The sequence below is a fragment of the Arvicanthis niloticus genome, chromosome 14 (genome assembly GCF_011762505.2).
Source record: "Arvicanthis niloticus isolate mArvNil1 chromosome 14, mArvNil1.pat.X, whole genome shotgun sequence".
Taxonomy (NCBI): domain Eukaryota; kingdom Metazoa; phylum Chordata; class Mammalia; order Rodentia; family Muridae; genus Arvicanthis; species Arvicanthis niloticus.
Window position 1 is genome coordinate 29,759,052 of NC_047671.1, and position 14,292 is coordinate 29,773,343.

At 36.9% G+C, this 14,292-nt stretch overlaps 1 protein-coding gene across 1 annotated transcript in view; it reads right to left on the reverse strand.

The window, feature by feature from the left end:
* The window catches only part of Adamts19 (ADAM metallopeptidase with thrombospondin type 1 motif 19), a 177,635-nt gene that overhangs the window by 66,911 nt on the left and 96,432 nt on the right, over positions 1–14,292 (reverse strand). The window contains exons 12-15 of the mRNA XM_034517656.3: positions 12,541–12,642; positions 7,150–7,280; positions 5,956–6,128; positions 1,561–1,688 (exon numbers count right to left, since the gene is read on the reverse strand). Of these exons, the coding sequence (XP_034373547.1) occupies positions 1,561–1,688; positions 5,956–6,128; positions 7,150–7,280; positions 12,541–12,642 (534 nt within the window). The remainder of the gene's footprint in view (positions 1–1,560; positions 1,689–5,955; positions 6,129–7,149; positions 7,281–12,540; positions 12,643–14,292) is intronic.

Below are 14,292 nucleotides of genomic sequence, written 5' to 3' on the forward strand. Positions count from 1 at the left end.
TTGACATTCTGATGCAGGCAGAAGTCACACACCATTTCAGAAAATTCTACTCAAATTAAAATAATCAGATTCATGGGAGCATATGTGCAGAACTTTTGCTGACATCATTTTACCATTTAGCATCTGTCTCTGTAAAATATCAGGACTATACACCCCTTTGATGTGAAAAGCATAGCTTTTTAGTCTATTATACCTAACACACACAATTGGGAATGTTAATTTTGAAAAAAAAAACATCATTTAAGAATATATAAATCAAATATTCATATCTTTTGATGAAAGAAATTACAAGTTTAATTGTATAACATATAATTCTGAAAGCAAAATATGTCTAAAATAAATTATTGCTGGATATTTTTCAAGTCATTGTCATGCTCTGTTGATGGATGTGACATTGCCACACAGCTCAGTGTTAAACTTTACAGAACCATAGCAGAGTACAGAATGCTGCAACTCTGGACCACTCAAGTTGGATGAGGTTCCACTCTCTAACCATTCATCTATAGCCTGGACCATGTCAGTGTGCTCAGCTGTGCATTTTCTCAGGGCTAGGGGACTCTGTATACAGTTTTCAGACTCAGCTAATTCTCTTATTTCTCTTCTTTTTATTTTTTATTTTTTTGAAAACACATTGGAAATTGTCTAGGGAAATAAATAACAACTAACTCACTCACTCACTCACTAACAAACTAAGCCCTGTTATCCCTGAGACCAGACTTCCATCCAGGGGCCCGTGAATACACACATACACATGTACATGTGAAGACAGAAAGGCCGCTTTTCTCATCCCCAAAGGCGATAACTCTGAATATGCGGCCCATAAGAACACCTCATGGTGTCAGCAAGCATGTCCCCTTGTGCCTAGTCCCCTCCCCATGTTCACAGTGACTGTGCTTGGCTGGCTGACCTTCCTGCATATGTATCTTCCAGGGGTGTCCAACCTGAGATAGTATCGCAGTTATTAGGAGAACATTTACGTTGTAGCTTTAGATTTTTCCATCATGCAGTTAATACTATTGGACAGAAAACCTGTCTCTCCAGATTGATGAAAATGAGCACATAACTTCATGTAAATGAGCCCTGGAGAGCAAACAAATACAATAACCACCATTGAAAATAGGGGATACATTTGAAAATTGATTGATTCTAGTATTATTCTAGTATACATTGAATATGATGTGTATGACTGATTTTTAACGTCTTGTGACGCCTGTCTCAGGATAGGACAAGAATTGGAAAAAGTTTAAATCTTTGGTCTGGAATGTTTTAACGTATAAGGGTTCCAATTTTAAGAGTGATACCTGTCTATGTCTATATCTTAAAGTCACCGATTCTTTCAGCTGCTTATTGGAATTGTTTTCAGAGTCATCTTTACACAGGTGGAGACATGTCATTTCAAGTTAAGTTTGTCTTCCTCAAGATCCCAGTCCTGTGTAAACCATTTGGTTCTCAACCCAAATGAATGAATCTCAACCCAAAGCTTTTCACTATGTTATGAAGCTTCCTGGTAAACCCATAGTATCAGTTCAGTGTGCAAAGTTCCCTTCACCAATATCTTACCTGGCACCTGCCATTTGCACATATATCTAGTCCCTGATAGCCACAAGAAGTTCCATCCATCACCTTATCTGATAGAAGAACGGGCTGTTCTTTTCCAACAGGAGAGCAAAACAAGGCACATGGTTTTTCTGCATTCAAAGTGGATAAAAGAGAGAAAAGAATGACTCATCAATATTTTTTATCTTAAGTCCTATATTTCCACAATGACTACTGGGTAAAAATATAAGGCAATGCTAATTGAGCATTACAACATTAAAGATTTATATTAGAGGTTTAGTATATTAGATGAAATGTTATTCTTTAGAAACCCAGTATATATTAATTTCAACCTTATGTGATCTGGCCTCAGATATATATATAAACATATATATATATATATATATATATATATATATATACAAATATATTATATATAATATATATTTATTATGTTTCTATTTCTTATGTTCACATATTGTATATATTTATTATATAAATGTTTATATATTATATATCATATACACATATTATTATTTTCTAGAACAAAACTATAGAAAACATACCAATCACTCTCCTAAAATATATTTGGCACATGCCAAGTTTTGTTTCTATCTTTCAAATTATAGCATTCTTACTCTTAACTCACTTAAAAATTCTAATTAATATTTATACATTAAGTTTTTTAATGTCTCTCACTAATAAATTTGGATTTACTAACATTCAATGTTTTACCTACATTCTCAAATAAAAAGTTACCAAAGTAGGAAAAGCAACGGTCTTCAGACTCTCCTTGCTCCGTGTTTTCAGAAATGACGAGCGACTACACAGGCACTTGGTTCAGGAGGCACAAGTGCGGATGTGTTAAGTAAGGCTCGGTCCCCTCACCGCTGACTCAGAAATCATGTCAGTGTGTCTGATGTCAAGGGTAGGAAACATTGATTCAGGTTGAGGACTTCTTCAGCTGCAGGCCTTCCTCAGTGCCCTACTGAGCCTGAAGCCAGAAGCCTGGATTTCAACGATTTGACTTTTAGACTCAAAAGTGGCATCGCTTTTTTGAAAAAGTGTTTCTATTTTGAGGCCATTTATGGAGAATCTGTGCTACTTGGTGACATCAATGGTGCAGATAATCAAACCTGAAACCTCAGAAGGCCCTCCATGCTACATTTTACTCTCCTGGCTTGACACCAGTTGGCCCTTTACTGCTTAGTAAACTTGTATAAATAGGACGGAAAATAGTTTACAGGCTCCGTCACTGCGCTTATGTCTTCAGAAAAGTTCCACGTGTGCTGAGGGGATTCTATAAATACCAAATAACAGCCAGAGGCATGGAACCCGGTATCACTTTGCAAAAAGAAGACAGACACTTAAATGAGCCTTCAAAAACTCAACATTTCAAACAGTTTTCACATGTGGCTTCAGAATGCCACTCTAACCAATTTGGGGGAGTTGGAAATATGGCCTCTAACATACATGGTTTTGAATTTTCTCTTTAAGATGCTATTAGAAGCCCCAATAAAACTCTGCAATGTGTTTCGCACCTCAAAGTACACTATTCCCTGACTGCTTTCTGTGTCAGATCGTTGGACTTGAAGACGACCGCTATAACTGTAACACCTTAAAAGTGGTCTATGTAATTCTCTTTCTAGCGGTTTCTTTGAAGACAGAAGCAAGCCAGATACCTGAGTTGAAAGGACTTAGTCCTCATGAAAATTCCACTCATACTCCAAACAGGAAATCTGGTGGAAAAATCTTAGTGATTTTCCTTTTGTAACACACTGTCAATAATGTCTTTATAATTTTACTTTATAGATGTCATAAATCCTTGATTCACTATCTTTATTCCTAGGTAATACCCTGGAGAGTGTGACACCAAGGTAGGTGAACCCTGATACATGCCAGTACTTGGCATGCAGATGCTATGACTTGATTTAAAGGTACAGGACTCCCCAAGATGCACAATACCCATGGAGAGCATCAGAGCTTCAGCATGCATAAATGATGCAAACACATGAACACAAAAGCCAGAAATTTCTTTTCTTTTTAACAAGCAATGTTCACTACCTCAATGAGATCCTATATCCAGCAATTCTTCCATGGTTACAGATCATAAAAACAAACAAACAAACAGATGTAGCCTCTATATTGTATGATTTATTATATAGTATTATAATATAATCATGATTTATTAAGAATTTAGACTTATAAAATCATATATTTCTTTTGCTTCCAAAGAATGAGATGAAGGATAGTTATTGTGAATTTTATTAATTACACAAACTAATAAACTCAATTGATCCATATTACAAAGTGATTAAAATATGCAATTTAAACCACAACAAGATAGCACCACACTCTAGCAAAAAGGATCGTTATCCACGAGCCTAAAGACAGCTAGTATTCAATTGAATAAGGAGAAAAGGTAATTTTTATACTTGGTTAGTGGTGTGTAGTAAGGTTGCTTAGCGAAAAGTTAAATGAACTTCCACATGATCCAGCAAGCCCACTGTTTCAAAGGAAACTAAGTCACTATGAAACAGAAGAATCCACACTGTTCTCCTCATTGCAGTAGTATTTACAATGATCAAGGAATGGAAATAAATTAAGTATTGTATCAACAGCTGGGTGTATAAAGACAATATCCTCCATAATGCTAAAAAGAGTGAAATCCTATCATTTGAAACAAAACAAAACAAAACCCCAGATGGAATTTGAGATTATCATGCAATGTGAGGACATAATCCTGACAAGAAAAATATCACATGACCTTATTCATACTTGAATATTATAAGTCTTTCTCATAGAAGTTGAGTATAGAGTGGTGGTTGCCAGAGGCTAGGAAGACAGAGACAAGATGCACAGGGCAAGTCTGTCAATGAGTGCTAAGGAATTCTAGTGTGCTGCTACCCACAGGCTAACTACGTAAAAGCAGAGTGAGGCACACATGTTCTAAGGCAGAAGGATAACACTTGGCAGTTTTAGCATAAAGAAATGATAAATGTTGAAGGAGATAAATATGTTTAATTTGGATCACTGCACAGTATTATAAAAGTATTGATGGTAGCATACACAAATATAAAATAGTCTATTTTATGGATCATTAATAACTTTAATATTAAAACGCTTACCTACTGGTTTTAGAAACAGTAAATGTAAAAAAAAAATAAAAAAAAAAAAAGAAACAGTAAATGTCTTTAGAAATCAGGCTTTCATTCATTATAATTACATATTTTTAATTACTAAGGGTCTGCACCATTCCACTCCACTACTGTTTACGGTTTTGTTGTTTCGGTGGTAGGTTGTTGTTGTTTGTTTTGCGTATTTGTTTGGTTATTTTGTCTGTTCATGTGCCTAAGATGAATTAAAAGAGCCCTGACCCAGTGACATATTAGCTGTCAAACAGACTGAAGGAAACATGGGAAATCACAGTCCATCAGGACAACGAAAAGGAGTAAAGGTAACCCGGGCTGTATGCTGGAGCCACAGAAGCCACTGCCACGCAAGCCCACGGTTCAGTGTTCACAGGGACTGTTACTATTCTAACTTAACATGGCAGCGGATGCTTCTTTTAGTTCTCACTTTAAAGGAACTGAAGATTCATTTCAGCTGGGAAAACTGGTTTGGAAATGATCCACGTACTTCTCCATGAGGATCCTCAAAGGCTGGACCTTGGTAGCTATAGTCAAATACAAAGTTAAACCAGAGTACACTGCTCGCCATGTACAATTCTATCATTTTATTGAATCTGTTTGTGCACATACCACTCTCGTAGCTGAGACACCGAGCACTCCATCAGCTCATGTGTGCCTCTCCTGCCACACTGCTCACGACCGAAACACCTAGTCCCTGGCACCAACCATTTATCTTCATTTCTGTAATTTTTGCCACTTCAAACTGTTATTTCCATCGATCGTAGTGTAGCACATGGCCTTATGTCACTGCCATTTTTTTGTGGCTGACATTTTTATTTGGCACAACACCCCATAATCCATTGCCAATAGTACTGGCTGCATAGTATTCCATCGCTTAAACATTCAACTTCTACATTGTTCATTACATGTTCAACTACTTTAGAGATTGCCCAAGTACTCTTCAGAGTGACTGCACCATTTTGTATTTCTACCAGCAATGTTAGACATATCAATTATCTTTGAATGTTTACCAGCCCATGATACACTATATTTTTATAGTGTTATATAAAACATATTTTATATATATCACTATATTTTTATTTAAGTTATTCCAATGGGTATCTATTCATTGTTCACAACAATACTAAAATAGACACATGTTTAGTTCTGCAGTTGTTATATGCCAGTGAACTCAGGAAAAACCAAAGAAGTCTCCAAATGATTATAAGTTAATTTGTAAAATAACACAAGCACCATAACACAAGTTACATCCAACTGGTGGCCATACCTTCATCGAAGACAGCTTGCCACTGAAGCGCATGCTTTGGGTACGAAGTTCTAACACTATAGGCCTGACATTGCCAGTCTCTGAATCCAGGCAAACCTGCAGGACAAGGTGGATTCTCACATATTCTGTACTGTTTTCTGGGGCCATTACAGTCCCTTGCTTCAGAACCTAGCCTAGAAAAAGAGTACAGATAATAAATTTCACCTTTTCCCAACAAGCACTAACCTTCAAAAGTGAAAACCATCATATTTATAAAATATCCTATCAGAGTGCTTCTTTAAAAGCATATAAATGGCTGAAGAGAATAGGGCATTCATAAGCTTATTTTTAAAAAAAATGAAAGTTTTTTTTTGATGCAAAAATTATCTTTCAAAATCCATGAATGATGAAACCTATTTTAGTTAAAAAATAAAAAAGACAAAATTCAAGGGCAGAGCTCAGGGCAACATGTAAAGTCTGACTTCCTCATACATCAGTTGTATATGAGGATTATTAAGTTCATATTTTCAGAAAATTCAGACACTTTCCAGCAACATATAACCGAACTGTGTCCCCGAACCCCACAAAAGCAAACTGAGTAATAATCCCTCATTCCCCTGTCCTCTCTACAGGTGCAGTGGCCTTGAACAAGAGGGCCTGTTAACAACCCTCAGCTGCACATGGGCCCAGCATGGACTTTTGCTCCTTCTCTTTTTGTTTCTTATTTTGTTTCTGTTTTCATTTTACTTTTTTAGCTTTTATCATCACTAACTTTGCTCTTGTTCTTTGCCTTCAGTCCCAGCATCCTCTTGCCTTCCTCCTAGTCTTTCTACTGATAACTTGACTCTTCCAATGTCCCAGCATCCTCTTGCCTTCCTCCTAGCCCTTCTACTGTTAATTTGACTCTTCCAATGTCTCAGCATCCTCTTGCCTTCCTCCGAGCCCCTCTAGTGCTCATCCTGCTCACTGGAGTACATTTCCTTTGATTTACTCATGGACAGTGTCTTTTTGTAGATTTCATTATTCCTTGTTAGAAAGCCTGATTATTGTTTGCTTCTTAAAGGAGACGTTTTATTTTGGGTAAACAATTTGAGGCAGTAGTACAGTTGTACCCATTTCCTTTGTTGTCCATTAGGCTTTACAGGTGGTAAAGGCTTTGTTATTTCAAAACTGATGACCGAACGCCCTCCCCCAAGCCAGGAGCTGTGACTTTACCCAGGACACTTGCGCTCTCGACTGCTGACCCCAGAACTGCAACTTCGACTACAGGAACTCCATGGGCTCCACTCTCCAGCCAAGTGCTCGGGTGCAGGGGTCCTGCGGGTGCATTCTCCAGCCTTACACCACTATTCCAAAAGTCATGTCTTAGGTGAACAAATCAGGGCACAACTGAAAATCATTCACTGGTCTACACAGTCACTGGAATTAATGCAAGTCAGTTAGGTCTATAGCAGCCCAAGTACCAAATACGAAGACTGTAAAAGACAAAAGTTAGGGGGCACTTCCAATATTAAGGCCCACACTCATGGATCTGGCGTCATTAACAGTCATGGCATAAAAACAGTACACAGATTGGCTACTACAGGGCAGAAAATCCAGCATTGTGGGGAGAAAGAGCAGAAGCAGAGGAGAGGGGGCCTGAAGTTTAAAAACAGAAGAGGAAAGCTGACAGATTCTTTAAAACTAATTAAAAGAGGACAAATAAACAACCCCCTGCCCTGCAAAAAAAAAAAAAAAAAAGAAAGAAAAAAAACAGATTCCAAAGCAGCCATGCATAAGTATGAACGAACAGTAATAATTTTCCTTCTCTAACTAGGCTGAAGGAGACCTTTCAGCAAACTTAAGAATTCTCACTAACACTATATAGCAAGTTTTCATCTGAAAGTCAAGTTTGTCTGAAAGACCTGAGCAATTGGACTGTAAAAATCTGCATTTCACTTTCAAACTCTGTACCTAATCTAATATCTTTAACTGGGAAGTGTTACCACAAGAATAATGGGAGGCATGTGGTCCTTCGGTTTAGTCATTAGTCTTGTGTCTTTTGCATGAAGTTCAACCTATAGCCATGAAAGTGGTTATTTCTGTGGCTTTTGAAGGATGATAGGATAGGGCAACCAGAGAAGTCATTTCTATGGTTACTGAGGCATGATCGATTACGTGCACAAGAGTACTGTAATTTCTCTGGAAAATTAGTCACATAGATGATGAACACGAGAAACAGGTACCAGGTCACAACATGAATGAAATGTTATCAATATGCGGACCATTTAGATCAGTAATTATAAAAAAAAAAATAGCAAAGCTGGAAAAATTGATCCGTCTGGCCCTGGTGGGCTTGTCGTGGCAAAGGGCGTCAAGATTTGAAATAATTTTGAAGAAAGTTCAGAAATGCTCCGAGTCTCTTCTTGCTCGTGTCCAATGGGCAAAAGAATCTTTTTCAGCATACAGACTGTTTCGAAGAGGTTGAATGTGGCAGAGCACAATGCAAAAGGATTTCTCAGTGTTTACACATGGTAGCCATAACAGCTTATTAAAGCTACCGTCGCTATAATGCTGTGAATGGATTTTCATAATGCAAAGCGTCATTCAACTTGAATTTTAATGTCTTTATTTAAAATTATTTTTAAGGATTTTTTAAAATTATTTTTAGAAGACACAACTTAGAAAACAATATATCATATAGCTTACATTCAACCGGTGTCTCTTTAAGCCAGTGGTTCTCAACCTTCCTAATACTGTGACCATCACATTGTGATGAGCCCCAATCATAAAATTGTTTTCTTTGCTGCCTTGTAACTCTGGTTTTGTTAATGATGAATCACAATGTAAATATTTGCATTTTCCAACAATCCTAAGTGAGCCCTGTGAAAGTTTCAGCAACCCATAAGTTGAGAACTGATATTAGCATAACTAATCACTTCCTGTATATTGGGCTATGTCGGAGCTTTAATTCAACCTCTTTTAGATTTAATATGCTTTAAGTTTCATCTTGAAAAGTAGCACAGGCTGTGTCACTGTTGCAGGCATGTTAATAGGTAAATTATAATTTTATGGGAATATTCAATCTGATAAAAGGGGAAAGGTGGTCAACGTAAATACTTATATATTACATACTAGCTTTGAGCAGTCAATAATATTATGGCAGCCATGGAAAAATACCAGTATAAACCTGTCAAACTTGAGTTGGTCACACTGTTTGGCTGGCTCGAAGGGTGTTTGCTTTTCCCTGGGTACATATCACAGATTCTTGCCCATTTAGCACCAAGCTGGCACTGACTGGCTGGGCGAGAATTCATAGAAGACTGAGAGTCTTCTGGAAAGTGCTACGATTTAGCCTGTATATAGTTTAAACTAGATCAACATCTGGCACATGAAGAACAATATAAACAGATATGCAAGCCAGCCTTGCACACACAAACTAGTGACTTTTAAAGAAACTGTAACATGACAGCTAAGGTTTGTCACCTTGCAGACAACCAGGTCTCAGCATCAAAGGAGATGGACCTGATTTTGCATCTTGTAAGTAGTGTTTTTCTGTGTTAGGGAAAGTGTTAATTCTGTTTAAAAATTATTACACAATAAATTACTATATAAAACATTCCTAGTGACACGTTCCATAACTTTAGTAGTATCATATTTTGTACCAATTGTTTGTTACTTTCTAACCTCAAGAAATAAACGCTACCCATGGTGTAAACAGTCAAAAATCCTCTTACCTACAAACTTAGTTTGATTGACAAAGAGATTAATAGATTATCTCTTTAATCTCTAAGAGATTAATATTATATAATATTGATTACTTCTGTGGCAGGACGTGCCCTAAAATGTCTGGTTGTGTTTCTGCATTGCCAGATGTTTATGGGGACCTGCCTAGGAGGTGAATAAAATAGGGCTGAGGGAGTGGCAAAAAGCTGTCAAAGCAGCAGGAACATCCCCTCAGGACACCCTCAGCACACTGTGGAAATGGGGAGAGGGGCAAGGCAGACAGGAGCTCAGTGCACATACAGCTGTTGACTGTCAGGGTGTGGAAGTCTTCATTGTATCCAGTAGTGATTGACCTTATCCATCTCAAGTGTCTTAATTCAGGAAGATAAATGACTATAATATTATGAAGCTTTCAGTGTAGTCTAATGCCAAATGGCTGGGTAAGCCTCCTTTCTTCTCTTTCCATTCTGAGCAAATTCTGTGCATGAAAGAAAACCCACCTTCTTGCTGTTTCATACTAAATAACTATGCACAACGGTGGCTTCTTTAACTTTGTAAAATGTTATCTAGGACAGCATATAAAAGTCCACCTTCAAAATCATTTGACTAGGACAACTACAGTTCTCTGAGCCTTTTTCCAGACTCAATTTCATACCTTTAGAGGGAGTACATTTACTTATACTACTAAATTCTAATCACTGTGGCACAGCAAACTTTTTTTAAAAAGTTCATTTGTTTCCTGTTTTGTACTGTGTACCAAGCTAATACCATTTGGGATGAGTGTAAATGCTACCAAAGGCATTTAAAGATTCGCAGTGATGTAACAAGGTTGGGAGTTTTGTGAATGATGGCTCCTACAGTATCTGGGACACAGGGGCACTGGAAGAATCCACTTGGCCCAAGAAACGTGGAGGCTCATTATGCATTTGCAAATGCGATACATTAAGAACCTGCAGAAGAATATTATTAGCATTATCACAGGGAAAGAAAATATCTTACCTTTGATGAGTAATTATAGCTTGGGCTGAAAGGACAAATTTACTTTAAGGATCTCAAGACTGTAAGTTATTCCTAACAATATAAGAAGACTACTGTAGTGAAAATATTTAGAATTCAGGTTGCAAAAATGAAGCAGTAAAGAAGAGGAGTGACTTCTGTGACGCCGGACAGCTCCTGGCGGGATGTTCAGGCATCTCTATGTGATTCTGCATCAGTGTATTTAGGATGAAGATAGTTATTGCCCTTACAGAGTTTTGTGATTCAAGCAATAAATTACTCACGTTAATGTCATAAGCTGCTCCTGATAAACACACTGTTGTACTTCTGCGTATAATTTCAATAAATAAATAAATAAATAAAACAGACCTCAATCTTTATTCTCCAATTAATCACATAGAAAAAGATTCAGCAAGGTCTATAAACAACTGACTGATATTTCACAGAAGTGTCCCCCAGGAGGCCATTCTCTTACTGAAAGTGAGAGAACACTTCTAATTTCTTCGAAAGGTTTTTCTCTTTAAATTAAAGAAATCATAGAAATTCATGACTATATCAATTCATCATTGCTTCATAAATCTTATCCAGCAACTCTTCTTCCCTTACAAATGGTTCAGAATATATTTTTGAGAATTTAATACATACATACAATGAAATATGCTTGTATTCACCTCCAATTTTCCTCCTCCAGCTCCCCCATATCCTCAAATCATGTCCTCCTAGCTTCCTGTGTTCTTGAATCTCTCTTTTCTTTCTTTTTTTTTTGCTTTATTATTTTTTTATTTTTTTGTTCTTGTATAACCCATCAATGTGGAACCATCCATGCCAAACATCTGAATGGACATATCTTCACAAAAAGATGGTTCTCTCTTCCCTACCAAGAATCCACTGTCAATAACATCTCACCAAGGAGTGGGGCCTGAATAAAACAGTTAACTCATAACATTTTCAAATTATTTTCTATTGGTGTTAAAAAAAATATATCGTTTATACAGTCACATCTACAGGCAGCCTGTGCTTTTCTGGAACCTCAGATGGCATTATGGGACACCTGTTTTTCTGACACAACTGTTGGAATGCTTTAGGGGTGATATTATACTATTAATATGAGATCTATCCAGGTTGTTGATGTTAGCAATAGTGTTATCAGATTTCTATTTTATGAAATAATGTGAAGAATGTTGATGTTAAAATATCCAAAAATTTTTTAAAAATGGATGAAATTCTAGATAAATATGACCTACCAGAATCAAATCAAGATAAAGGGAATAATTTAAAAAAAAAAAACTCCTAAACAAAACAAAACAAAAAACAGACAACAACAACAATAAAACCCTCTAAGGTCCAGACAATTACAGTGCAGTATTCTACTAGACCTTGAAAGAAGAACATTAACATCTTCAAATAATTGCATAGTAGAAAAAGAATCACTTCTGAATTTGAAGTTACTCCCATACCAAAACCCAGACAAATACAACAAGAGGGACAAAAAGAAAATTATTGGACAGGTTCTGTGATAGCTGAACTCTTGAGGAAAAAATATATATAATTAAAAGAATTTATTGGTGCTCTGAGAAATTTTATCACAATTTTTTCTGCATTTATTCCATTTCTGTGTATTTGACTAATAAAAAGAACATGAGTTCACGTTGGGAGGCAAGTAGTATTTATACCTGACTGTGAGCAATATCCTGATCGATATCAAGAAAATACACACCTTAATACTAAAAAAACAAACATCCACGTGAAAAGAGATAAATTACAATTAAAAATAGATTTAAATATTAACATGTTGAATCATCCGACTGACACTAACATGGATGTGCATGTAGCTGTCTGAAGAAAACGCAGGCTTCCTGGCGCATGCAAGAGTCCTACTTACTCTGAGAAATGTAAGACACTCACCTTGCCAGGGTCACAGTCAGTTCCATCCATTGGTGGGTCAAGCTTGGTCTTGCATTCTGCTTCCCCCTCCACTCTGCACCACAGACCCGTGCAGATAACGTGCTGCAAGTAGGGCGTGACATCAGAAGGGGAATGACGGGGCATGCTTTGAGCCAAGGTCAGTAAGTTCAGTTGTTGGGATGCAATAAATATGTATTTGAGTGAAAGTATGCTTTACCTTTCCTAACATTAAATATAAATGAAACAGTGCAGAGATTGTTTACAGGGAATAGAAAACTTGGTATGTAACCATAGAAATTCGGTTCAATAAATTTTAATTACAATCTTAAAAATCTCCTGATAATTGCAGAAGGATACATAAAACTATACAGCTAATAAACAGAAAAAAAATGCCAGGCTGGAAGAATAAACATTTTTGTTTTTTATTTTTCTACTTTTGCTGTGTGAGCACGCTTGATAGGCACACCACTACTGAGCCCCCAGCCCAACACTTACGGATTTCTACTTGTGTTCCTCATTCAGCACCCCTTCCCTAACACCTCTTCATGCATATGACTTCCTTTATGCTTATACCTCACAGGTAATGTACACAATCTTGACCCATACATAATTCTATAGAGATATCTGTCAATCATTATTAGCCATTTTTACTGATGTATGAACACATTTCAGAACTTTAGAATGTAAAACTTCCAATGAAAAGTTAAAAGTAATATTACATAGCTAGACATGGTGTGAATAAAATAATTCTAAGGAAACAGGGGGGATGGAAAGAGTCGGGGGGAGCCCAGAAAAAACGTTAAGACTGAAGAAATTGAAGAAGAGAAATTACCTCTTATCTTCCCACTATCAAACATCTGGGATTAGTCCTATCCACGGACATTCCTTCCATTTGTTTTCTACTAAGCAGGATTTCAATTCCTCTTTCCACGGATCTCCCTACAGCTGCATCCCAGATGCCGCCCTGTTCTCCCTAATTTTCTTTGATAGCTTTAAGCCTTTCTGTGTTGAGTGACTCATGATCAGTTCATTAAGAACACATAGGCCACTCTTCACAAAGACACACAGAACTTCCCTCAGTTGCACAGCCACCTCGAGTGAGAACTCACTCTCTTCCCTTCCAGTTTTCTACTTTCCTACTCCCAATCTGGATGTCCCTAATAAAATGCCAGTAATATGGAAACCCCTCTCTCTGCACATGGATTTGGTAGGATGACTATGTGAAAACGGCTGTCTTACACAGTCTACAAATTCAAAGCAACCCCCATCTAAAAGTGTCAAATCAATACATCACAAACACAGAGAAAAGCCTTCACAATTCAGTTGAAAGATTATGAATAGAAAAAAACTGGTAAAGAACAAGAGTGAAGAAACAGACAAAGGGGAATCAACACTGTATACAGCCTGTGTACACACAATAAATCTCTGTATCTTTTATTCCAAAGGAGTTGGGAAAGAACCAAACAGGACTGAAGGTGTCATGCAAATAAAAAAAAAAATAGATACTATTACCCATGACCATAAGGCTGGTAAGTAAAAAGTTATTTCCAGGGGCTCACTCAGATGATTGTGTATAGAATGGATGGAATGACCCCAGATTGAACTGAACATATAATTGGAAGCATTAAATATACTGGCAGACATATTTAAACTAATACGTCAAACAAAGTCATTATGAATCTAATGCTAAGTCTTCAGAACTCCTAGACTACTATTTTGCTGTGTTTAGGATCTAAACTTATAAACTCTTTG